The sequence below is a fragment of the Canis aureus genome, chromosome 31, assembly GCF_053574225.1.
Source record: "Canis aureus isolate CA01 chromosome 31, VMU_Caureus_v.1.0, whole genome shotgun sequence".
Lineage (NCBI taxonomy): Eukaryota > Metazoa > Chordata > Mammalia > Carnivora > Canidae > Canis > Canis aureus.
The window spans coordinates 10,789,736-10,814,060 of record NC_135641.1 but is presented as its reverse complement, the minus strand read 5'-3'; the positions used below and the strand labels follow the sequence as shown (position 1 = coordinate 10,814,060).

Below are 24,325 nucleotides of genomic sequence, written 5' to 3'. Positions count from 1 at the left end.
GAACTCGTTCTTTTGGCCTAATTTATTTACAAGGCGTCTTTTATTATGGTTGAAGATTATTTTCTTCTAAGATCAAGTGAGTGTCTGCAAATATATGTGGGGTTTCCTGTGAATAGGGCTTTCAAATTAAAGCTGAGGAAGCTTTAAATGCATACAATTAAGCTTTGATATGCCTCAAAGAAGACTGTAGTCCTGCAAATTCTTGAAAACTGACCAAGGGAAGCATGAACAAGGAATAACTGTTTTGATCTTTTTTTTCCACCAAACCAAATTTTTGCAGGGGAATTTCCAAAGGCAGTGTGCTCCATCATAAAATAAAATTTATGAACGCAACAAGTCAAGGGCTAATGCATCTCTTAGGACAGAAAGTTCTTTTATCGCAAACACCAGGTACTTATCTCCAGTGTCGCTTTTTTAATGCTGGTATCATTTAACTCTCAGTGACTAAACTCTAAGGCAATATTTTACTGCACCAAAAACTCTAGTCAGTTTGCTCAATCCACAGAGTGGCTAGATGTTAATAGAGAAAAGACTGTTCAGACACTCTGGTTTCCTTCCTTCTTTATTTTTATTTTTATTTTTATTTTTTTTATCCAACGGCAGGATTAAACAGAAATTTTAGTATCATAGAAAAATGAACTTCATATTTGGCTTAGTCTATTCTCTGTCATAATATTTCCTTTTCATACAGAACCAAGTCCCAAAAGAAAAGATTTGAAGAAGAATTAAATGAAAGGATGATTCAAGCAATTGATGGAATTAATGCACAAAAGTGAGTACTTTGTAATCTTAAATTACCATGCATTTTTTATTTCAAATCCTATGATTTGAAAATTGTGTCATATTTTCCAAGAATTTTCACCGTAAACTATATAACACTTGCCATGACAAAGCCATGCTTTTAGAGGCCATTCGTTCGTTTCATCTCAATTGTCCTTAGTAATCTCCTTCGGTAATTAGAAAATGTTTCATTCCTGCCTAAAAAAATACTCTCCAAGTAGATTACTGGAAAATAGCATGACATAAACATAGAAAAATCATAGCAAGCAAAACGTGTTCAATAAGTAATATTTTTTAAAGATCAATAGGAATGCTATATGGGAAATTTTGAGTTGTGTTTTGTGACACTCTCTATTCAAAATGCATTTATTCCCTTGCACAACCAGGGAACGTGGACCTACCCATGTTCTAATTTGTCGAAGAGAGGCTTTGAGAATTAGAATCTGAATTCATGGCAGCAGTAGGACGAAGAAAAATTCTTTGGAGGACAAAATATCATTCAGTCGATGAAATCTGAAGTCTGTGAATGTCTGTTCAGTCTATGAATTGCTGTTGATTTTTAAATGGTCCAGGAGATGCAATGGGAAAAATTTTTTAAAGTGGTAGCTCACATGGCCTGGACATAATGACTACATTCCTTGGCTTTGGAATTTTCCTTAGGTGCATGTGTCATGGCTGAATTCTGGAGGGCAGAAGATTGATGGCAGTATGGTGCCTCTGCCCATTAGACACTCAGTGAATGTTTATTCGTTTAAATTGTACCAAACACATCAGTAGGTCCAAATGAAAAGCCTTAATGAAAAAGTTTCCATCCTTGCAAACCTATTTGATTTTTATCATGAAGTTGACTCTTGAAAAAAGTATGAATGATTTTCACCTGAACTCTCTGCTTTCAAAACTATGTTGCACAGCTTTGAAAAATGTGTGCCTTCTCTAGATTGTTCCATATAAGGATTAGTTTTAGAATATTTACATGACTTAAGAAAGAATCATATGAGTGCATATGTATGTGCGTATATGGGGTGTGTGTGTGTGTATGTATGTGTGTGTGTGTGTGAGTGTGATCACATATACACACGATGAAGTAATTTAGCTGGGCTAGAATTGCAATTCACATATCTGGCATGTTGAATTAATACTTGTCTAGAGATGCCTTTGCATGCCTTCCACCTGCCATGGGGCCCTCAGGACACCCCAGCAGTGCCAGGACAAATGTTCTGCTTTGCCTAGTACTAAAAGCAGTATAAAAGTCAACCTCAACTCTGCTGAAACCTCAGCACATCACAAATCGAGAAACTACATTACCTAGAATCTATTGGCAGTCCAAATCTAGGGAAGGGTCTGATTGCATGTAATACAGGTGGACAGATACATTCATTCAGCCACAGGAAATCGCACCTACTACTCTGTGACCCACCAAAATAACACAGCATCAGAAGAAAGGGAACACCTCGTCCCTGACAAAGTTTAACAATTTCAGTAGTAATGGTAATAATAGAAAACCCGTTTATAAAATCAACCTCAGCATGCCTTCTTGCAGGACCTCTACCTTCTTTTTTTTTTTTTTTTTTTTTTAAGATTTTATTTATTTATTCATGAGAGACAGAGAGAGAGAGAGGCAGAGGGAGGGAGAAGCAGCCTCCCTGTGAGGAGCCCGATGTGGGACTGGATCCCAGGACCCCAGGATCACCCCCTGAGCCAAAGGAAGAGGATCAACCACTGAGCCACCCAGGTTCCCCAGGAGCTCTACCTTCTAAAATGACCTTTGTGTCCACCTTTTAGAATATTCCAACTGAAGGAATCGTTAGAAAGCATAATCACTGGTCTGGCCTTATTTTTGTTCAGGTGGCTTTTGGAGTGTCTGTGCTGTATCATTTCATATTCAAATGCGTTTTGAGGGAACACCTTCATGTTTTAATGGAGTTTTATTCTAAGTGTTGTGCCCAAGATTGCAAATCCGAGAAACCACCAAGGAGCCGACACCGATACAAGTACACGAGGGTTTATTTACAAGCTCGAGCGTGGGTCCAAGTATACTCCACACAGCAGAGCAGGAGCTTGAACCCCGAAATGGGTTACAGCTGGGTTTTTTATGGGCTGATCTAGGGGATTTTCAGAAGGGGTGGAGGAATTTTTTTTTCCCCATTTCAATATGGGGGAATGGGTGGGGGAGTTTCTTAAGATCTGATATGGGATTCTCTGAGTTCTGTTGTCTTTCTGATATGGGATTTCCTGCCGAGGGCATTCTGAGCTTTGTTCTCATTCTAATATGGGGCTTAACTGAAGTAAGGTCAAGTTCAGCTCTTATTCACAGGGGCTGAGGTGGCTGTAGTTGTGCTAACGCTGAACTTAAGGTGGAATGGCCTTAATTTTCTCGGCCTCCACATAAGGTAATGTTTAATGTTGGTGTAACCTCTTATGTTATAATTTTCCCAACACATTTTAGAAATGAAATAGGGAAAGATGTCATACTGAACTCAGAAGCCCAAAGGGAAAATGTTGAAATGGAAGCCACTTTGCATTTATTTCTTAACTAGCTTCCCTCCCCTTCTGTTAGGCTCAACTCTTTACCTCCTCTTGTTCCTCCCTTTGATGTCCTTCTGATCTTTGCATTTCCCCTGGAGGAGTCAATGGGGACTTCCTGGCTTGATGCATTATTCCTTTTTTTCCTGCAATGGACAGGAAACAGTGATTTATATGCAGATTTTCGTGTCCGCAAGTTCATTTAGTCCCTTAGCAAGCATTTAGTGAAGGCTCAGCAGAGGCAGCCCGTGCTTGGCATCAGACATCCAAGACACAAGGCATGGTGTCACCTCTCAAAGCCCTGAAGGAGAGGAGAGAAACCAGCACACAGGTGCTCAGAGCAGGTGCCCGAGATTCTGACTGAGTCCTGATAGGCAAGGTGAGAGGAAAAAAGCATGATTGATACCTTCCGCGCTGAGGTGACCTTCCAGAAACTTCTCTCAGGAGCCTCACTTTGGGAACAGGGAGGCCTCATAGTCTAAGGTGCCCAGACCATCCCCTCCCCAGGGGCATTTTTTTTCTCCAGAGGAGTAAGGCTTTCCTGTAAGACTAATTTCTTTTTTTTTTTAAGATTTTATTTATTTATTCATGAGAGACACAAAGAGAGAAGCAGAGATGTAGTCAGAGGGATAAGCAGGCTCCCCGAGGGGAGTCTAAGGTGGGACTTGTTCCCAGGACTCCAGGACTATACCCTGAGCTGAAGGCAGACACTCAACCCCTGAGCCACTGAGAGGTCCCAAGACTAATTTCAGTAAAAGAGATGTGCTAGGTGATTATCTTCAAATCAGACTGCCATGTCAAGTTCTCCTACATTTGCCTTTTGGTTTTTTGTTTGTTTGTTTTTAAGAAAAAGCAACTAGAAAGAGGTAATGTGACAGTTCTAAGAGGGAAAAATATTGGCCTTCACACTGAAAAAAAGACCTGGTGAGTTAATGAAGATGGTGTGCCCCAAGTTTCAGTGCGTATGCTGGGCAGTGCAAATGCACAAATACAGGACAGCAGGACCAGAGGGTCTCAGACCACAGAGCTCAGGAAGGGCTGGTCTTCCACATGGTGAGAGCCTCTGTCCAGCAGCATTTCCTTAGGCCTTGCTTTCCTTGACCCTCTTTCCCAAATGCCCCGGGGTCTTAGTGCATCATCAAAGCCACCAAAGCTACAGGTTCAATATGCCCACACAGGTGAGATAGGTCAGCAGGGCCACCATACCCAAAGACCACGACCAGGGGCTACAACCACAGACCTTTACTTGGCACAGTTCTGGAGACTGTAGGTCCAAGGACCCTGGTCTTGGTTGGGTTCTGGTGAGAGTTCTTTCCTTGACTGGTGGAAGGTTGCCTTCCTGTTGTGTTCACAGGGCCTCTGCTTGAGGCTGGGCAGAGTGAGACAGCAACTGAGTGAGCTGTCATTCATTCCTTCCCACCATTACGACCTCATTTAACTCTAATCATCTCCATAGAGGCCCCATCTCCACATAGAGCCACATTGGGGGCTGGACCTTCAACCTACGAATGGTGGGGACACAGATCCTCAGGCTGTAACAGTAGGAAAGTGGTCTTCCTTCTATTTTAGTGCCCTCTTGGCTGTAAGAACCTACATCCTTCCATTCCAGAATAATTCTGAGTAAGGATATGAGTGTACTCATTCCCCTCACTCAAGTCAGGATCTTATTTAGCATTTTCTTTGTTTGACTGGGCCTAGCACACAAAAAACTTGGTGTAAATTACTGGAGAGTCACTCACTGTATAGCACAGGGGTGAGGTTCATTTTCTTCATCCCACTGCCACCTGGGTCAGGAAGGATGTCAGGACACTGTATGTAACACACACGTTCTCCCTCCCTTCCTTCCCTCTCCTTTCCATTCTGTTCCCTCCTTTGCCTCTCTATTCCAATTCCCAAAAATAATATTTGACCTTATCAGCCCGCACTAATCTTTCCTATTCCAAATACCCAAATCACGTTTATAAACATTGGCATTTCCTGCAAATCAGTGAAGGGAACTGCTCCATCTCTGAGAACCTACAGACGACAAAGCCTGTGGGAAGAATATACCCTTCTTCCTTGTGAGGGAAAGGTCGGAAAAACCCCATGCTCGTGGCTGAGGAAACACAATATTAAGTACTAGGGACATGAGAAGTGAGACCTGGTCTCAAGAACTTCCTGTCTTCCTGTCCACCTGCAGGACACAGGCAGGTGATTGAGGCCCACAAGGGCCTTGCTGATTGAGGTGGAAATGCTTTTACTTCCTACCTGATAAATTTCACTCTTAGTTTACTTCCAAGCTTAGATGACCCAGGGGCATTTTGAAATTAGAATTTTCTTTCTCAATAATGAAAAAAAAAAATGTTTTGAATAAGTTACCTGCATACATTATTCATAGTTTGATATTCATAATAAGTACACAGTTCTGAAGTGAATATGGTTAAATGTATCTCAGATTTTATTTTCCACTTGCCAGTCTCATCAAATAGGACAATACCATATTTCTGCACTTCATACAGTAATAAATACTAACAAAAGTTTATGTCCCTGATACCTAAAGCTTATAACCTTAAACCAAATACTTAAACCAAAAAGTATTTTTATAGTTCTTACTTTTTTTTCCCCAGGGGTTGAATTTTCTTTATTTTTTTTTAATTTATATTCAATTAGCCAACATATAGTTCTTACTTTAAATGGCATTCATTCTAGAATACATTAGTGACTTCCGTACCTCAGTTGAAAGTGCACCATCTGTGGTGCAGATTTGGGGGGATGGTCCAGCTCATCATGGCGCACATGGGGTATAAAGTCCTGGGTACAGAGCTCTCCAGGTGGACCTGGAGATGTCCCTCCCCCAGTGTGGTGGTCTCCTGGGTGAACTTGTCATTAGCCCTGACGAGAAGCATCAGTGTGCATTTAGAGACTCTGATCCAATATCAGTTGGTGACTACACTTGCCAGTTACAAGGTAAAGTGTAACAGTTGACTTGACCTTCTTTCCCTGATCCCCAAATCTCTATCTCCCAAATAAACCTCAGGGAGTCGGAATCCATAGACATCTGACCAGTGGTTTGGAAAAGTACCCCATTAATAAATTCATGTGAAATAAATAAATAATTTTTAAAAATAGCCAAACTTTGGAAGGAGCCACGATATCCTTTGATAGATGAATAAAGAAGATGTGGTCTATATATACAATGGAATAATAGCCATCAGAAAGGATGCATACCCACCATTTGCTTCAACATGGATGGAACTGGAGGGTATTATGCTGAATGAAATAAGTCAATCAGAGAAGAACAGTCATCATATGGTTTCACTCATAAGGGGAATATAAGAAATAGTGAAAGGGATTATAAGAGAAAGGAGGGGAACTGAGTGGAGAAAAATTAGAGAGGAAGACAAACCATGAGAGACTTCTAACTAGAAGGGGAGGTGGTGGGGGAATGGGGTAATTGGGTGATGGGCATTAAGGAGGGCATGTGAGGGGATAAGCACTGGATGTTATACTATATGTTGGCAAATTGAATTTAAATAAAATATTTAAAAAGATAATTGATAAAAAAGAAAAACCTTATGATCTGATAAAGGAACTGACATCCCAGTAGGAAGGAAGGAAGGAAGGAAGGAAGGAAGGAAGGAAGGAAGGAAGGAAGGAAGGAAGGAAGGAAGGAAGGAGAAAGAAAAAGAAAGAAAGAACGAAAGAAAGAAAGAAAGAAAGAAAGAAAGAAAGAAAGAAGAAAGAAAAAGAAAGAAAAGATTCATGTGAATTGATAACTGAACAGCTGTAACAGTTTTTTAGAAATATACATAAAACATGATTTTACATCTAATGCCCTAATATATGTATGTACTCTCTCTTCCTGTATATTAATATGCAGGTATAGTAATAGATGTCACTATATGGTTGTATACACTTACAGATATATGCATATATACACATTATATAGAGACATATATAATGCATAGACATTTATAAATCAGGTTATTTTTTATTATAAAAGTATGTAGATTCTTAAGCATAATGACCCAAACCAGTCAGTAATATATTTTGCTGGTATTTATTTCTAGATTTTTTTTTTCTCTATACACAGACTTCCGTGTTTCCTTGTATTGCTGTGCTTGTAAATGTGAGAGTGTGTATCTTTCTATTTCACTCAGCTTTCTGTCATCAAATGTGCATTTATTTTATTACCAGGTGTGTGACCATACCAGGTATCACATGCCTGGTTGGCTGGGTCTTTCACGAGGTGTCTCTCTTCCACTTGCCAGTGTATACAACATTCTAGAGAAGAGTTTTGTCCTTAAGCTCTTTATTTCCACTGCCTTCTCAAAACTGATTTCGGAAAGTCAGTGTGTGAGAATGCATACTTCATATAGTTTTTTATCTATTTTTCAACATCTAAGGGAATCTGTGTATATCACCTGTGTGCATTGATGTTTGCATTCGATGTACTACATTAGTGGTCTGAACCAATTGTTTATTGTATTAGCATTTTTACCCATTTTTTGAAAACTGCATTCAAGCAAAATATTTTACTTTATAGAAATGCAAAACATGACAATAAAAATATTTTCTGTAAGTGAAAGAAGCAGGATCTTCTCTCACAGAATTTGAAGGATACTCTAAATGGTTTTGATGCTCTGATGTATTGCTTGCTATAGGCTAAGAAAAGCAGTGCTTCTCTATGAACCAGATTTTTCAGAGGATGAAACTACCATGTGATTTCAGTAAAACATCAGGGAATAAATTTATTGGTGAATATGAATCCTTTTGATGATTTATCTCCCTATTTATTTAATTTGGGTAATGTGAGTTTCAATTTGGTATGACAACTGGTTTGTAATAGTAATTTTCCAAGGAGGGCCATGCGTGTATAGGAGTATTATATTTGCACATCCCATTAGTCCTCGGTTCCATATCCCATTTTTTGGTATTATTTTTTAAATCTTCAATTTTGGATGATTTACAAGAAAGAAAGAAGAATGCATGTTATTTTTTTTAAGTTTCAGATCATTGGTTGGAAGTGTGGTTTTATGATATCTGTCTTTCTTTTTATTTCCAGGCAGTGGCTCAAGTCTGAAGACATTCAGAGAATCTCACTCCTGTTCTACAATAAAATACTAGAAAAAGAAGTAAGCTACATTTTTTCCCTGATCTTTTTTTCTGAAATGTGAATTTAAAAAAAAAAAAACCCTTCATGAAGTTGTGCTCTTGTTTTGAGCAAGCAGCACTGACACTGCCTCTGACTGTATCAGACCTATTTGCAGCTTGTCCTGTGATGCTTCCATGCACTTATTCTTGTACTGTGTGTCTCATGACCGAGTTTCTCTCTGGCCAGTCATCCTGCTCAGCCCTCCTGGTAGGGAAAGAAACTGCAACAGGTTTGAGATCCGGGGCCACAGGGAGGGTACAGGAGCTCGTAACTGGCTTTCCCAATGGCATATTTTCTTAGAAAAGTCTTTAAAAGAAAACAAAATCCTTCCTGATAAAGTTGCAGTTTCCTTACACAAATCATTTTATTTTTTTTCATTTTATTTTTTTTAACAAAAATATGAGATATACATTCAACATCTGTTTGGGAGAATTAGAAACCCCAAACTTTTGGGATGCCTGGGTGGCTCAGTGGTTGAGTGTCTGCCTTTGGCTCAGGTTGTGATCCTGGGGTCATGGGATTGAGTCCCACATCAGGCTTCCCACAGGGGAGCCTGCTTCTCCCTCTGCCTGTGTCTCTGCCTCTCTCTGTGTGTCTCTCATGAATAAATAAATAAAATCTTTAGGAAAAAAAGAACTTCCAAACATTCAAATATTTGTTATCTAAATACTTTCTCATTGTGACCCCCCCTAAAGTAAGAGCTATGATAGGCTCAAATAAATAAGCAATATTTGGGCTTTACATGTCCAGCTTACCATTGATTTGCTAAAATGAATTAAGTAATTATTGCCCAAAAAAACTGACGACTCTTAGAAGTCAGTTTTATTGTATTTGCCTTTTGTGTTGATCTAGAGAAAGGAACAAGTTAGAGATAATTTTTATCATCCAACTATATAATTACAGACTTATTTAAACAAAAGCTATTTTTATTAATGGCAAAAGTCACAGCACTGGTATTAAAATTCTGTTGAGGAAATTCAGTGCATTGTTTTATGAATATTGAAGAGAATATCCAAAATCCATCAGGGCTGGATTTAATAGTTGCACCCAAACTTCATTTTGTGTTAGTGTTCAATGAGATCAATTCCCTGTTTATAACTCAACATTTTGACTACAGACCATTTACCAAAATGATGTTTCCTATAATTCATCATCATTATTGGCTATTTTATCCTTGAATAACTTTAAAATTATAAATACTGATAGTTACTTACTGTTTTAATGTTAAATGTTCCTGCTTGATAGAAGTCCAATTCCTTTATTAATACCGTGAAGAAATTCCAATTCATATCTCAACAGAAAGCCCAAAAGAAAGTAAAAGATAAGAATGCAGTTGAATGAATAGAATGTAATCACATTTCTGCAAATATGTGAATATAGCTTCTTCACCAGCATGTAAATTATCCTGGCTATCAAGTCACAAAATTCACACACACAAAAAATACTCAGGTAAACAGAAGGCCATCGTTCTTGGAAAATGCAGCTTTTGCTGATATTCCCCTGGTGTACATATTTGTGGAGGCCAACTTTGAGGCAAATTTTAGATAGCTTTGGGATTTAAGCTCACTTTCTGTCTACCTATCCCAGCCTGCTCTTCAGGCCAGCAGGAGGGGTAGAAGGCAGCAAGACATAGCACAAGAGAAACATCAGTAACCCCCCCCAAAGGTCAGTCATCTTACACTAAAACCCTGCAGGCTCAACCCAAGAAATGTGTACTATAACTTCCTACAATTTGGGCAGCCATCTACACAGATAGGGCTAATACCACCTGTCAGTATTGTCAGGAGGTTTCAAGAGCGTGGGCACAAAAATTGTTACTTCCTTTAGTTTTATGATAAAACCTCCTCTGGGGAGGCAGTATAGCTTCTGGTTTGGGAGTCTGGGTTTGGGAGCCAGTCCTCCTAGGTGAAATCCCAGGTTTTCCTATGTGCCATGTTTTCCTAAGAATGTGAATCCATCATTCTGGTATGAAGTTCCTTCATCCAAAAGTAGGGATGATAATAGTTTGAACTATTCCTCAGGCAGTTGTGGTACGGGTTAAATGAGTTCGTTCATGTAAAGCATTTAGAGTGCCTGTCACATAAGGGACAGAGGTCATTGCCATCATTGTGAGGGCAGTGCTGGCTGGCTGCTTTTGTTTCTGTGTGATTCAAGCATGGACAGCCCCTGGTGACAGCTACCCTGGTCTGTGTATTGCCCTGGATGTTATGAAAAGCTGCGTGAACCTGCTCGTTGCAGGGAAAGAGTCCATCGGCCAGGTCCAGGCGAGCACATGGAATGATCGTAGACCTAGAACTAAGCCCACTGGCCTGCTCTGTCTTACAAACTTCCTTGATACCTCAAAGTAGCATTGAGATGAATAATAACAAACAGGACTAAATTAAATAAATAAGGTGAGGAAATTGCATCTCCAAAATACTCTTCAAACGTAAAATATATGGATAGTCATTTGCTTTCCCCACACAGCTGTGGCCGTGAGATCCACAAGGGGACCAGGACCCTGCGAGGCTCACAGTCCTGCTGTCACTTTACTCACTCGTCCCTCTGGTCAGCCACTCTCTCCTTGCTGGCGTGATCCAGTTGCTGTGAAATGGGTTTCTGAACAGTTAGACTCAAAAATCCTGGTTTGGGGAAGAAACTCTTTCATGGCCTATTTGGAGGGAGGAAGTACTCATTGCCAGTGATGAATAGCCATTGTCCTTAGCTTGGGGTTTTTTTGTTTTTTAGTTTTTGGTTTTTTTGGCCACTTATGAATGTGATGCATGTACAGGTTGGCCACTGGCTGATGGTTTCAGCCCCTGTCTTAGGGAACGGCACTCATGGTTCCCTTCTTGTCCCTTTAGTACCGAGCCACTGCACTGCCAGCGTTTAAGTACTACGTCACCTGCGCCTGTCTCATATTCTTCTGCATCTTTATTGTACAGATTCTGGTATTACCAAAGTAAGTACCTGTGCGTCTCTGCTGGGACCCTCACCGGGTGTACTTCTCTCCTGGAACCCACTTATACTAAAGGATAATGACAGGGGGTGGATTGCTAAACAGAAGGTTCTATGACATGGGAGAGGGGCAGTTAAGTCAGTATCTGCAAAGTTAAGCAGCTCTTATTTTTTCATTGGGATAATAACGCTTTTCACTTCTCATTTCTTTTTTAATGAGTTGATCTCCAGTCTTGTTTGTTTTCCTTTGGGAAAACTGCCTCCTGTTTTTTGGAAAAGGGAGAAAAATGACTAAGAAGTGAATGAATGAATGAATGAATGAATGGGTGCATGAATAACTAATAGAGGACTTCATGACCCTGAAAGGAACAGTAAGGGGAAGAGTTTGTCTGAAAGAGGGCCTGAGCAATTGGGAAAATGGAGTTGCTATTTACAGGGAGGGAGAATCCTGGGGAAGGAGCGGGGCAGGGCAAGACATGAATCCAGGGCTCAGTCCTAGGCATCAAAGACTTGTGTCGGTATCTTACACATCCAAGCAGTGGAGCTTCACAGAGGGAGGGTGTGCAGGCTTCGTGGAGGAGCTGGGCGTGGAGTCATGATCTGGAACAGCCAGCACATGGGCAGTATTTAAACCCACTGGATGGGATGAGCTCACCTAAGAAATGAGTGTAAAAAGAAAAGACTGTGAACCTTCTGAGGGGATATATCTAAAACTTCAAAACCTCAGCCCTTACTGTTGCTGTGGAGTAGAAGCTTTTTACTCTGCCAAATATAATTCCTTCTCCCTTTTCCCAGGATGTCCAAAGGGGCCAGAACACCCCAAAGCTCCCAAGTCCTGTTAGCAGAGAAAGGCTACAGGGATCTGTAATGGCAATGGGCATTTAAATGCCTTTTGTCCTTTTCAGCTTTTGGTTTTTATTTTTTTACCAAATTCCCTTTCATTTTGAGGGTCTGCCACTGTCACTTGAGAGAGACAAGGGGATTTTAATTCCTGCATGCTAACGTAATAGTTAAAAGAAAAGCACTCTTCTCTGAGTTCTTACCATCCTTGCTGAATACCACGTAATAGGTGTGAACAGAGCATTGATGGGAGAAGGAAGTAAGGACAGAGAGGGAGGAGGGACATGGAAGTTATCACATTAAAAAGAATTCCAGAGATACCATTATTAGGGACACCTCAGGGGCTCAGTGATTGAGCATCTGCCTTCTGGTCAGGTCATGATCCTGGGGTCCCAGGATCAAGTCCTGCATCAGGCTCCCCACAGGTAACCTGCTTCTCCCTCTGCCTGTGTCTCTGCCTCTCTCTGTCTCACATGAATAAATAAACTCTTTTTGAAAAAAAAAAAGATACCATTATTAACCCCCAGAAATGGTTTATAATTAATACAACTTTCAGACATTTGGGGGATAGTGTATGGTTGTGCTGGATTTTTCCTGTCTGCAGAAGTGCTTCCTCATCCATGTCAGGACCACTTGTAAGTACATTGACCAGGGGAAAAACACAGAAAGGAGAAAAGACCTTGTCTAAAATCAGCCTTTTCCATACACTGTTTAACTGTACACTTGATTAAAGTGCCAATGTCAAAAATTATCACTAAAAAGTGTAATTCTTCTCGCCTCGTGACAGGGAAGAGTCAAGTTTGCTCTTCAGTGAGCATATAAATCAATTATGCTTGTGCATTAAAAAGAAACAGCTTTGCAACTAGAATGTTAATTAAAATTGATTGTGTTACACAAACATCTTGGTATGCTTAATGAGCCAGAGCATAGTTTTGATAGAGCAGGAAGGATAAATGGTTATAATTAAGAGCTTTTGGCCAACCATTACTTTACCTCATGATATTTCTTGTTCCCTGGGATAAGAGGTACATCCATTTGAATGCCAGTGTACTATGTACTTGAGCACTGGACAGCCACAGGTTTGAGCCACTCATGGTCTGAATCTCAGGTTGTGACATAATGTTCTATATACACAATCATATCAGCTACCAATACAGATAATTTTGACTTCCTTTCCAATGTGATGCCTTTTATTGCAACTTCTTGCCTAATTTCCCTGACTAATAACTGCAGCATAATTTCAATAGAAGTAGCCACAACGCGTGTACATTCTTGTTCATGATCTCAGGAGGAAAACACTCAATATTTTATCATGAAATATAATGTGACCTGTGGATTTTTTTCATATGGGCCTTTATTAGGATCAAGGAAATCCCCTTTTAATCTTAGTTTGTTGAGTGCCTTTATAATAAAAGGGTGTCAGATTCTACAGCTATTGAGATGATCAAGTGGGTTTCTTTTTATTAATGTAGTGTATTATACATTAGTTGATTTTCAGATATTAAACCAACCTTGCATTTCTCAGATAAATCCCACTTTGTCATGTTATATAATCTTTTTTATATGTGACTAGATTTGGTTTCCTAATACTTTGTCAAGGTTCTTGTATCTGTATTTATAGGAGATGTTCGTCTCAGTTTTATTTTCTTGTGATATCTTTGTCTGGTGTTGGTTTGAGGGTGATACTGGCCTTATATAATCAGTTAGGAACTATTCTATCCTTTTCATTTTCTGGAAGAGTTTGTAAAAAAGTAGTAGAAATTCTTCTTTACCTGTTTTGTAGAATTCACCAGTGAAGCCATTTGTGTGTGAGCTTCTCTTTGCAAGTAATTTTTGGTTTGGGTTTTATTTCAATTTCCGATTCAATCTCTTTTATAGGTCTATTCAGATTTTCTGTTTCTTCCTGAGTCATGTCTGATAGTTTGTCATTGCTTACTTTTTTTAGTATTTAAATTCAATTTAGTTAAGATATAGTGTAGTATTAGTTTCAGGGGTAGAATTTAGTGATTCATCAGTGCATATAACACCCAGTGTTCATCAAGCACATCATATGCCCTCCTTAATGCTCATTACCCAGGTACCCCATCTCCCCACTCACCACCCCTCCAGCAACCCTCAGTTTGTTTGCTATAGGTAAGAGGCTCTTATGCTTTGCCTCCCTTTCTGTTTGTATCTTGTTTTATTTTCCCTTCCTTCCCCTATGTTCATCTCTTTTGTTTCTTAAACTCCACATATGAGTGAATTCATATGGTATTTTTCTTTCTCTGACTGATTTATTTCACTTAGCATAATACTCTCTAGTTCCATCCAAGTTGTTGCAAATGGCAAGATTTCATTTTTCTGATGGCTGAGTAATATTCCACTGTGTGTGTGTGAATATATATATATATATATACCATATATATATATATATACACCATATTTTCTATGGTATATATGAAATATATGGTATATATATATGGTATATATATATATATATATATATACCATATTTTCTTTGTTCATCCATCAGTTGATGGACATTTGGGCTCTTTTCATAACTATCTTACACTGTTGGTGGGAATGCAAATGGGTGTAGCCACTCTGCAACACAGTATGGAAGTTCCTCAAAAAGTTAAAAATAGAATAACCCTATGACCCAGCAATTGCACTACTATTTACCCAAAGGACACAAAAATATTGATTCAAAGGGACACATGCACTGTGATTTTTATAGCTGCATTATCAACAGCACAAGGGATGCATTTTATTTTTTTTTTTTAAGATTTTATTTATTTCCGAGAGAGAGAGCACAAGTCCAAGGAAGAGGGAGAAGGAGAAGCAGGCTCCCCACTGAGCAGGGACCAAACGCGCCCCCCGCCCACCAGGACCCTGGGATCGTGACCTGAGCTGAAGGCAGATGTTTAACTGACTGAGCCACCCAGACACCCCCAAGGGATGCATTTTAAATACAAAAGGCATTTGGGATGGAACTTGAAGGATAGAAAATATGTATCATCTAAACAACATGAGAAGGCTACTGCACATGTAGTAATAGCAAAGTAGACATGAGGGAAAGAAGTATTAATAGAGACATAGACATTGAATAATGAGGGCAAATCATCAGAAAGCATAGAATTATGAAATGTGCAGAATGCCTAAAACAGCTATGACATACATAAAAGGAAAAAAATGTTAAAATCAAAGAGTTTGGGGATCCCTGGGTGGCGCAGCGGTTTGGCGCCTGCCTTTGGCCCAGGGCGCGATCCTGGAGACTCGGGATCGAATCCCACGTCGGGCTCCCGGTGCATGGAGCCCGCTTCTCCCTCTGCCTGTGTCTCTGCCTCTCTCTCTCTCTCTCTGTGACTATCATGAATAAATAAATAAAATCTTTAAAAAAAAAAAAATCAGAGTTTGATAAATCTGTAGTCACAATTAGACTTTTAATATCCCTTTTACAAACCTTACCATGTAAATAAGGATATAGCAAATATGAGAAAGATTATTTCTTCTTGAAACTGACATTCCCAGAACATGAACCCAGCTGTAAAATACATGTGATTTTAAACTGCACGTGGAACATGGCCAAAATATATGCCAGGCCATAAAAGCATCTTGACAAATTTGAAAAGATTGAAATAAATTTGAAAAGATAAAAAAAAATCTTACACTGTGATACTGAACCATACCACAATCAAAATAGAAATGAGGAAGAATAGAATATCTGAAGTATCCCCAGATATTTCAGTATTAGACTATATACCTTTGAATAACTCTGAGCCAAAAAATCATGAGAGAAATTAGAAAATATCTTAGACATCAAAATATAACCTACCCAAAGGTGTGGAATGTAGCTTAAAGCACTAATTTAGAGAGAAATTTGTAGCTTTAGGATGCTTATATTAGAAAAGAAGAAAGGGTTAAAACTTGTCTAAGTTTTGACCTAGGAAGCCAGAAAAAGATGAGCAAATCAAGTATATGGGAATAAATACTAAAGATGGAATACATCTATAAAATAGAAAACAACCAATACAGAAAATTAATAAAACACAAGCAGGTTCTTTGAAAAAGTTTAAAAATTCCAAAAAAAAAAAAAAGAAAAGAAAAAAAGAAAAAGTTTTAAAATTCCTAAACCACTACTAGCAAGACTGATCAAGAAAGAGATAATCACAGAGCACCCAGACTAATGACATGAGGAATAAAAGAGGATTCACTGTAGACATTGCTGGGATAAATATGGAATATTACAAATTACTCCAGACCAAAAAGATTTACAATTTACATAAAATGGGTAAATTCCTTGAAAACAACCCTACCCAAGTGGACATGTAATGAGATAGAAAATTTTAATGGGTGTTTATTAAATTTATTAAATTTGTTTTTTTAAACCTTCTTACAAAGAAAACCTCCTATATTTGTGGTGATTTCTTTGTGAATTCTATGGAGCATTTTAAGAAAATAAAAAGGAAGGATTTGGTCAAATATTGCCAAATTGCATAATTGTGAGTGGATTAAAATGTCCTATCCATGAAAAGAGGCTCAAAGATTGAGGCTAAAACCAAAGGCCACCTCTGTATTAGGTACAGGAGATTTCCAAAATTAAAAGACAAGAAAGGTTGAAAATAAAGGATGGAAAACAGCTATTCTGGGAAACAGCTTACAGGAAAAAAGAAAGCTGTGGGAATAAAATTTTCTGACGACATGGAATCAAGTGGAAGATATTCAGCACAAGAAAAAGAAAGCCTTGTAATAATGGTACAGTCACCAAGAAAACTTAATAGTCATAAATCTTCGGTTACTCCAGCATCTCTTTGAAATAAATAAAGAAAAACTATTAGATTGTTCAGATATATTGGCAAACCCACAAGCCTCACCGGAAATAGTAATGCATTCTAAAATTGACAGACCAAATTGAACCATTAAGTCAGCCCACTGGGAACTTGACTAACTCATCCGGCTCTCACAATAGACATATTTAGGGAATATGCTTTGTTACCAGTGAAAGGAAATACATAACATTTTAAGAAATCTATAAGCTATAATAGAAGTAGATTGTGCTCATCACACCCTAGAAGAAAAGTAAATTGTCAAAGTAGAAATAATAGAAACCGCACTCTCTGATAAAATCTAATGAAATTAGAAATAGCAGGGACAGACCAAAAATAATCTCCTTGTGGAATTTATAAATTAGACTTCTGAATAACTTTTCTATTAAAAGGAAATGGAAATTGAAATTAGAGGCTTTTTGGAGAAGAATGACAGTAAGTAACTACAAATCAAAAGCTATAGGATTTGGCTAAAGCAGTAGTTAAAGGAATATTTATGCCCTTAAATGCATTTATTAGAAAATGCAAAAGATTGGCAATAAATAGCTGTCAAGGAAAAAGTAATATAAGTTTGTGTAAAGAAGGAGGAAGCAATTGTTAAAATTTAAATCAGAAACTAATTATATAGAAAACTATCAGAAAGCATAGACCTTAATAATAAACCAAAAGCTCATTCACTGTGAAGATCAACAACCATGAACAGCTTCAAAAGTCTGATGTAGAGAGAAAAGGAAAAAGAACATTAAAATCAAGAAAATTATGCTTCAAAAATGGAGACTTTTGAAATTAAAAAAGAATATTATGTAGAATATTTTACATCTGAAAATCTAAATGAAACAGTTTTCCAGGAAAATTATCAAGATTGACTGAAGGAATAGAGACAGTAAACAAGGTAGAAATGTGATTTGTCTACTCCGAAAAACAGAATCTGGATCAGGAATACAACTGAAAGGGCGTAAGTCCTGACCACACCACCTCATAGAGATATGACTTAGACAATTATATCAGCTTCTCTGGGCCACTGTTTCTCCTTGGTAAAACGAGGTAATGATAGTAACTACTATCCATGACTTTTATGATGATTTAGTGGTTTATACATATGAAGCCTTTAGAACAGTACTTGGCAGAAAGTAATCTATCTTCTTATCATCACCATCTTGTATCATCATGCCATCACCAGGATCATCATCATGATCACCATCATGGTCACACCATTAATGTCATCACCATCACCCGTCACCATCATCACCTTCATCGTCAACCACCACCATCATCATCAACATTATCACCATCACTATCATCAGACAGTTTTACAGCTGACGTTTACCAAACCTTCTAGAAGAGATCATTTATGTGTTATTTAAACAGTTTCCGACCAAAGAAAAAGATGTAATGTTTCTGAACTCAGCCTTATGAAGCTGACATTACCTTGAAATCAGAAAGGAACCAGGTCAGCACAGAATCAAAGAAAGCCCATTTGAGCCTCTCCTGTAAAGATGGATGTGAAAGATGGCAAACCCAAATTCAGCAGATGAGTTACTGTGTCCCTCTTCAGTCACAGGAGTGCCAAGGGGCCTCCATTCTTCTGAGGTGCTGTTTCACACTCCCCTCCCACCACACTGCCTGGCTAAGCAGGAGGCTCCCAGATAATGTGTTGGGGAGATGCAAGACTGGTGGCTTCTGACCAAGGATGGGCTGAGGACTGGAGTGCTGTCTGAAAGCAAGATATTCTTGGAGGGGTGGAGGGGGGCATGTAAGGACATAGGGTGCTTACCCCTCCTGCGCTGTAAGCAGCTCAAAACAAGTACATCTTACTTATCTCTGTCATTACAGCCTTGTATGGGACTAGATATATTTGGTGTATATACATCCTTCTATTACAGACTTAACTGTTACTAAAAAAAATGTGAACAGATGTCATTATCTGGCCAGGTATTTGAAATCACTGTGCATCACCTTAGGAGACAGCTCAGTGCCCAGGGCGTCATCAAGTCAGGCTCAGGTTTTGTTTTGAAGTCAAACTTTTGTTGACTGTTCCTAATAGAGGAGGTATTTGATAGTGTGAGCTGAGTGGAGCCTTCCCATCATGATGGCAATGGGGGTGGGGGGGTTGCTCTGTTCACTGGTTATCTGCTTTGTTTCCTTCCCTGTGGGCTCACAGCTGTGCACACGCATTTCTGAGTTGCTTCTGAGCCTTCTGTGCATCGATATTCAGAGTGTTGATGCTCTGTTCTCTGTACCAGTCCTTCTGTCTCCTCAGTATCTCTGGCCAAACTCATTGACTGGAGGGTCTCTTGCAGTCTGAGATACCACCTGATGTCTCCTTAGATGTCTCATTTGAATTTCAGCTTTGATTATTCATTGTGGTTCGGCTCTTTTAATACCCCTGAACACTTCTCTTCTTGGATTAAATGAGGTTTTAAAGAGGCTTTGAACTTTTTAATGATTTAAAGGATGTCTCTAGACACCCAAGTGGTTCCGTTGGTTAGGCATCCACTTCTCGATTTCGGCTCGGGTCATGGTATCAGGGACGTGAGATCGAGCCCTGCATTGGGCTCTGTGCTCAGTGGGGAATCTGCTTGGGATTCATATTCATATTCTCGCTCTCTCTCGCTCTCTCTCTCAAATAAATAAATAAATATTTAAAAAATAAAAATAAAAAAGGATGTCTCAAAGAGGCATACAATTCTTATAAACGCTCTTATCTACCTTCAACCTGTCAGTAGCAGAATTGTAACTTAATTTTTCACATGATCATAGGAAGAAGTTTGCATGTTCATCAGCTTGGGGTAAGAATGGTCCCTGAAATCTTTAGGGAACCTCAGTAAACATTTAGCTGCATGATTGCTGAGAGAAGGTGAATCTGGCTGGATTGTACTGGGGAGGGTAAGGACTTAGTGTCTCCCTAAGTGAGCAGATGTAAGGAAGGGCCAGGAGGTCTTCAAGGGCAGCAGCTGCCAGGACATCAGTGGCAGGGAAGGGGCCACGTGCAGGCATTGAAGTGCTAGTTGCATAGGAGAGCCAGAAAAAGATTATTTTGCTTTCACAATGACCTGGTACTTGTAGGGCAATTTTGGGGAACCAGCAAGTTGACCAGACACAGTCGTGGACACATTGTTCTATGGACGTATTGTTGGTTTTAGCTCCATTTTCATTTCTCAAAAACTGAATGAGGAAAGAAGTCCTCATTAAATTAAGTCCTAATTAAGCCCAAAGTATTACTGATGGCTTTCCAGGATAATGGAAACTACCCCCACACTAACCTGTTCCTTTTTGTTTCCGGATAGAACATCGATTCTGGGGATCTCCTTTGGAGCTGCATTTCTCCTGCTCGCCTTTATCCTTTTCATCTGCTTTGCTGGACAGCTTTTGGTAGGTATTTCAAATTCGGAACTTACTTGAAAACTGTGCTCTTTGAGTGAAAACTGTTTTTTTGCTGGATGCAGGGGAGCTTGTTGATTTACCCTTTTAAGAGCTACAGGTCCCGGTAAAGCAACATGCACCCTTCATGTCAGCAGCCCAGAATATCAACTGAGGCGGATTGTGCACAGCTAAGACACTAGTTTGAAGATTATTTCAAGTGTTGTATGTCACACCATAAACCTATATTCATGTTTATTTATTTCTGTCATCACGTTGTATCCTCTCTGACTTTTCAGAGTATTTATAGCAGTAAGCACTAGTATAATAGGAGGCTTTTCACATACAAGGGAATTGAAATTTAAACCAATATGTCTTTTATATCCACTTTCAAGACATAAAATTTTGGAACATATGAAAATAGCAAATGTAAAAATACATTTGGTGAGTGTTTTAATTTAAACCAATCACTGCAAGCTGTTATGGTTCAAGTGCTAGTTCAGGATGTAAGAATCAAATCTAAGTGTATTCTTGAGTCAAAGCAAGTAACTCCATGAGAACATCATAAGGAAGCCAACAATGAGATGGAAGTCCAAAAAGATAGTCAGTGCTTTATCTTGTTCATTGGAGATGTGTGGAAACAAGAGAGGTCACCCTGAGCCAGCTCTCAAGCATCAGGTACAGTCTAGTCTGATGGGTTGAAATCTTTTTGCCAAAAAGCATTAAGATTTCAGTGTATGTCTCTGCCTCTCAACAACGGATGCTCTATACCATCTCTGCTGTGTACCTTTGCAAATTAATGTGGGGTTTGTTTGCTATATCATAATTTAGACGTTTCAAATTGGACTGGAAACTCTTCCAAAACTGGCACTGTGGTTTCAGATTTCCTGGAATGCACACACGGCATCTCAGGTTTCTTAAAAATCCCCTGAAAAACTATAGGGTATAAATATTGCCCCATGGGAATTGGTGTCAAGTTTCTAAAATACTTAATATACAAAGAAGTCTGGTTTTCCATGTTCACATGTTCCTTAGGTGGAAAAACACATGGGCTCCACTCTGTTTTCCTGGCCCTCAGAAAACTTCTGCAGCCCCCTTCTCAGGTTTTCAGAAAAGGAGCTATCCTTTGTGGGGTCCCACTGGAAACCCAAGTCCTGTTCGGCTGACGGCAGCTTCTACCATTGTGTCTAACGGGCCCCGTTTCTCATTTTCTGTTCCAAGGAATCCAGTCTTCAGGGTGGGGGAAACAGTATATTTTTAAGGTTTCAAGCTGACTTTTTCTTTCCACTAAGTTGCTATCGAAAAGAAACAGAGAAGTGGGAGCTGGAAAGAGAATCTCCAGAGCAACTTTGCTGCCTTTGAGAGAATGCTTTTGTCTTATGTAATATCTCTCCTCTCAGCCTGGATAGAATCCCACCAACCTGCCAGGACTCCTCGTCTCTCCCAGGCCCATTCTCTGGTGCTTCCGGGCCGTCAGGATCCCACACCCACGATGCCTGCTTCCTCCCCTTCCCAGGGGCTTCCTAAGACCCTGACACCCACACACCAGATGCAAGGGAGTCTGTAACTCTGCGTTGTCTCAAAGCGCAAATTTCAGTTCTGGGAATGAATTGGTGCCTGCCTCCCCCTCAAAAGAAGCCTGGATTTTGCCAAAGTGGTCAGGAAGACTAGGCTTGAGGACGTCTTTCTTTCTTTTTTTAAAGATTTTATTTATTTATTCATGGGAGACACAGAGAGAGAGGCAGAGACACAGGCAGAGGGAGAAGCAGGGTCCCTGCGGGGAACCCCATGCCGGACTCAATCCCGGGGATCCCGGGATCACACCCTGAGCCACAGGCAGATGCTCAACCATTGAGCCACCCAGGTGTCCTTAAGGACAGCTTTCTTTCTGAACTTGAATTGGTAGGATCAGTGAATGAGGCTCCCTCCATCCCCACCAGTGGCCAGCTGTAATCCTTGGTCAAGAGGTAACTGGTAAAATTCAAAAAGGAACTCTTCTCATTCCTATAAGAGGTTCTTTGTACTGTGTAAACAATTCTGTAAGGACTTTTTTCTAACCATCAATATCCATCAAATGAAGGCACAACCAGTCTAAAAAGGCTTTCAATGTGCTTTCTATTCTGTCCTCCAAATTCAGTCAAAAGTGAACATGTGTCACAGATAATCCTAGCGGTCATGGAGAAGAATCCTGACATCCTAACTGCTCATTCCCTGACCTCTTGAAACCCTACCAATTATATGAAGTGTTACCATGTTTTGCATTTCTCTTTGGATTAAATACTGAGTTTATGAAAGAGTACTTAATATCCCTGAAATATTGATATCCTTCATATCCTTCCATTACCATATGTTAACGTAAATGCCAGAAGCAACACTGTGGTAATATTGCTGGTACTAAACTCCCTGCAGGAAGAATTCAAGTAACATTCTTTGATAAAAGAGGTTGAGAAAACGTAACCCTGGGATGCCTGGGTGGCTCAGTGGTTGAGCGTCTGCCTTTGTCCAGCGCATGATCCTGAAGTCCCAGGATCGAGTACCACTTCTCCGGCTCCCCGCAAGGAGCCTGCTTCTCCCTCTGCCTGTGTCTCTGCCTCTCTCTGTACCTCTCATGAATAAATAAATAAAATCTTTAAAAAGAGAGAGAGAGAGAAAAGATAACTCTAACATTTTCTTTCCAAGAGCTTGACTTTTGTCCCATTGTGTTGCACAAAAAGGATCTGCTACTACCTGGTCATTTGGTACAGCGGGATTTGATAAAAAAGTAGAGACACGTTAAGATGGGCAAAAAATAAGAGTGATCATGAAATGCAGGGTTGTTTTTTTGTTTTGTTCTGTTTTCCTTTTGGTAGAAAAATCAGATACTTGTTCAGTCTGATAAAAAAGTCTGGGAACTTACTTGTTGCCACTGTTCCTATTATGAGAAGCCCAGAGCGCACCCCTCTCTGCCCCTCGCTCCCGCCCTCACTGCACTAGTGGCTCCCCAGCACTACCTCTGCCGCCTGTTGCCTGTTGCCTACTTCACTCTGTGGGTGGGTCCTGCAACTGCTTGCCTTCTAGAACCTTTTTCAGAAGCCCACCAGCCCCTGCAGTGGGCGCTTCTGTTGAGTGCTGTGGGACTTAGGATCTGTGCCATATAATTTAGCACTTGATTATGTAACAACTTAGTTGACTCCCCCTCTTTTTTTTTTTTAATTTTTCTGGTGAGTGTGACTGTTGTTTCCCCTACATAGAGTAGTTTTTTTCTGAGATAAGAATTGTTTCCCACACTGACTTTTGTCTCCCAGTGAATCCAGCAGAATGCTGCCCACAGGAATGCATGTAATAGCATGCGTGGGGGCACCTGGGTGGCTCAGTGGTTGAGCGTCTGTTTTTAGCTCAGGTCAGGATCCCAGGGTCCTGGGATTGAGTCCTGCATTGGGCTCCCTGCAGGGAGCCTGCTTCTCCCTCTGCCTGTGTCTCTGCCTCTCTCTGTGTCTCTCATGAATAAGTAAATAAAATCTTTAAAAAAACAAACAAACAAACAAATCAGGGGATTCCCGGGTGGCTCAGCGGTTCGGAGCCTGCCTTTGGCCCAGGGCATGGTCCTGGAGTCCCAGGATCGAGTCCCGCATCAGGATCCTGGCATGGAGTCTGCTTCTCCCTTTACCTGTGTCTCTGCCTCTCTCTCTCTCTCTCTCTATGTCTATCATGAATGAATAAATAAATAAGATAAAAAAAAAAAAGCATGCATGAAGGAAGCACTACTGGACTAAAGGCATCTCGGTGAGGCTCCCCTCCACTGTGTGCACTCATCCCGCTCCACGCAGCCCCTCCGCGGCCTCCCCAGCACCACCACCCGGCCAGTTAGGCGTCCCCGAGTGCCACAGGGATCTTCCCTTCTCCAGGTGGCCTGGCGTGGGCACAGGTTCTGCAGGTAGATAGATGTGTGAAGCACTGGTGAGTGGGT

The 24,325-nt window shown here is 40.0% G+C and overlaps 1 protein-coding gene across 1 annotated transcript in view; it reads left to right on the top strand.

Annotated features, from left to right (window-relative positions):
• The window catches only part of ADCY2 (adenylate cyclase 2), a 387,190-nt gene that overhangs the window by 289,980 nt on the left and 72,885 nt on the right, over positions 1–24,325 (top strand). Inside the window, exons 12-15 of the mRNA XM_077879619.1 lie at positions 692–772; positions 8,348–8,417; positions 11,281–11,378; positions 20,307–20,391. Of these exons, the coding sequence (XP_077735745.1) occupies positions 692–772; positions 8,348–8,417; positions 11,281–11,378; positions 20,307–20,391 (334 nt within the window). The remainder of the gene's footprint in view (positions 1–691; positions 773–8,347; positions 8,418–11,280; positions 11,379–20,306; positions 20,392–24,325) is intronic.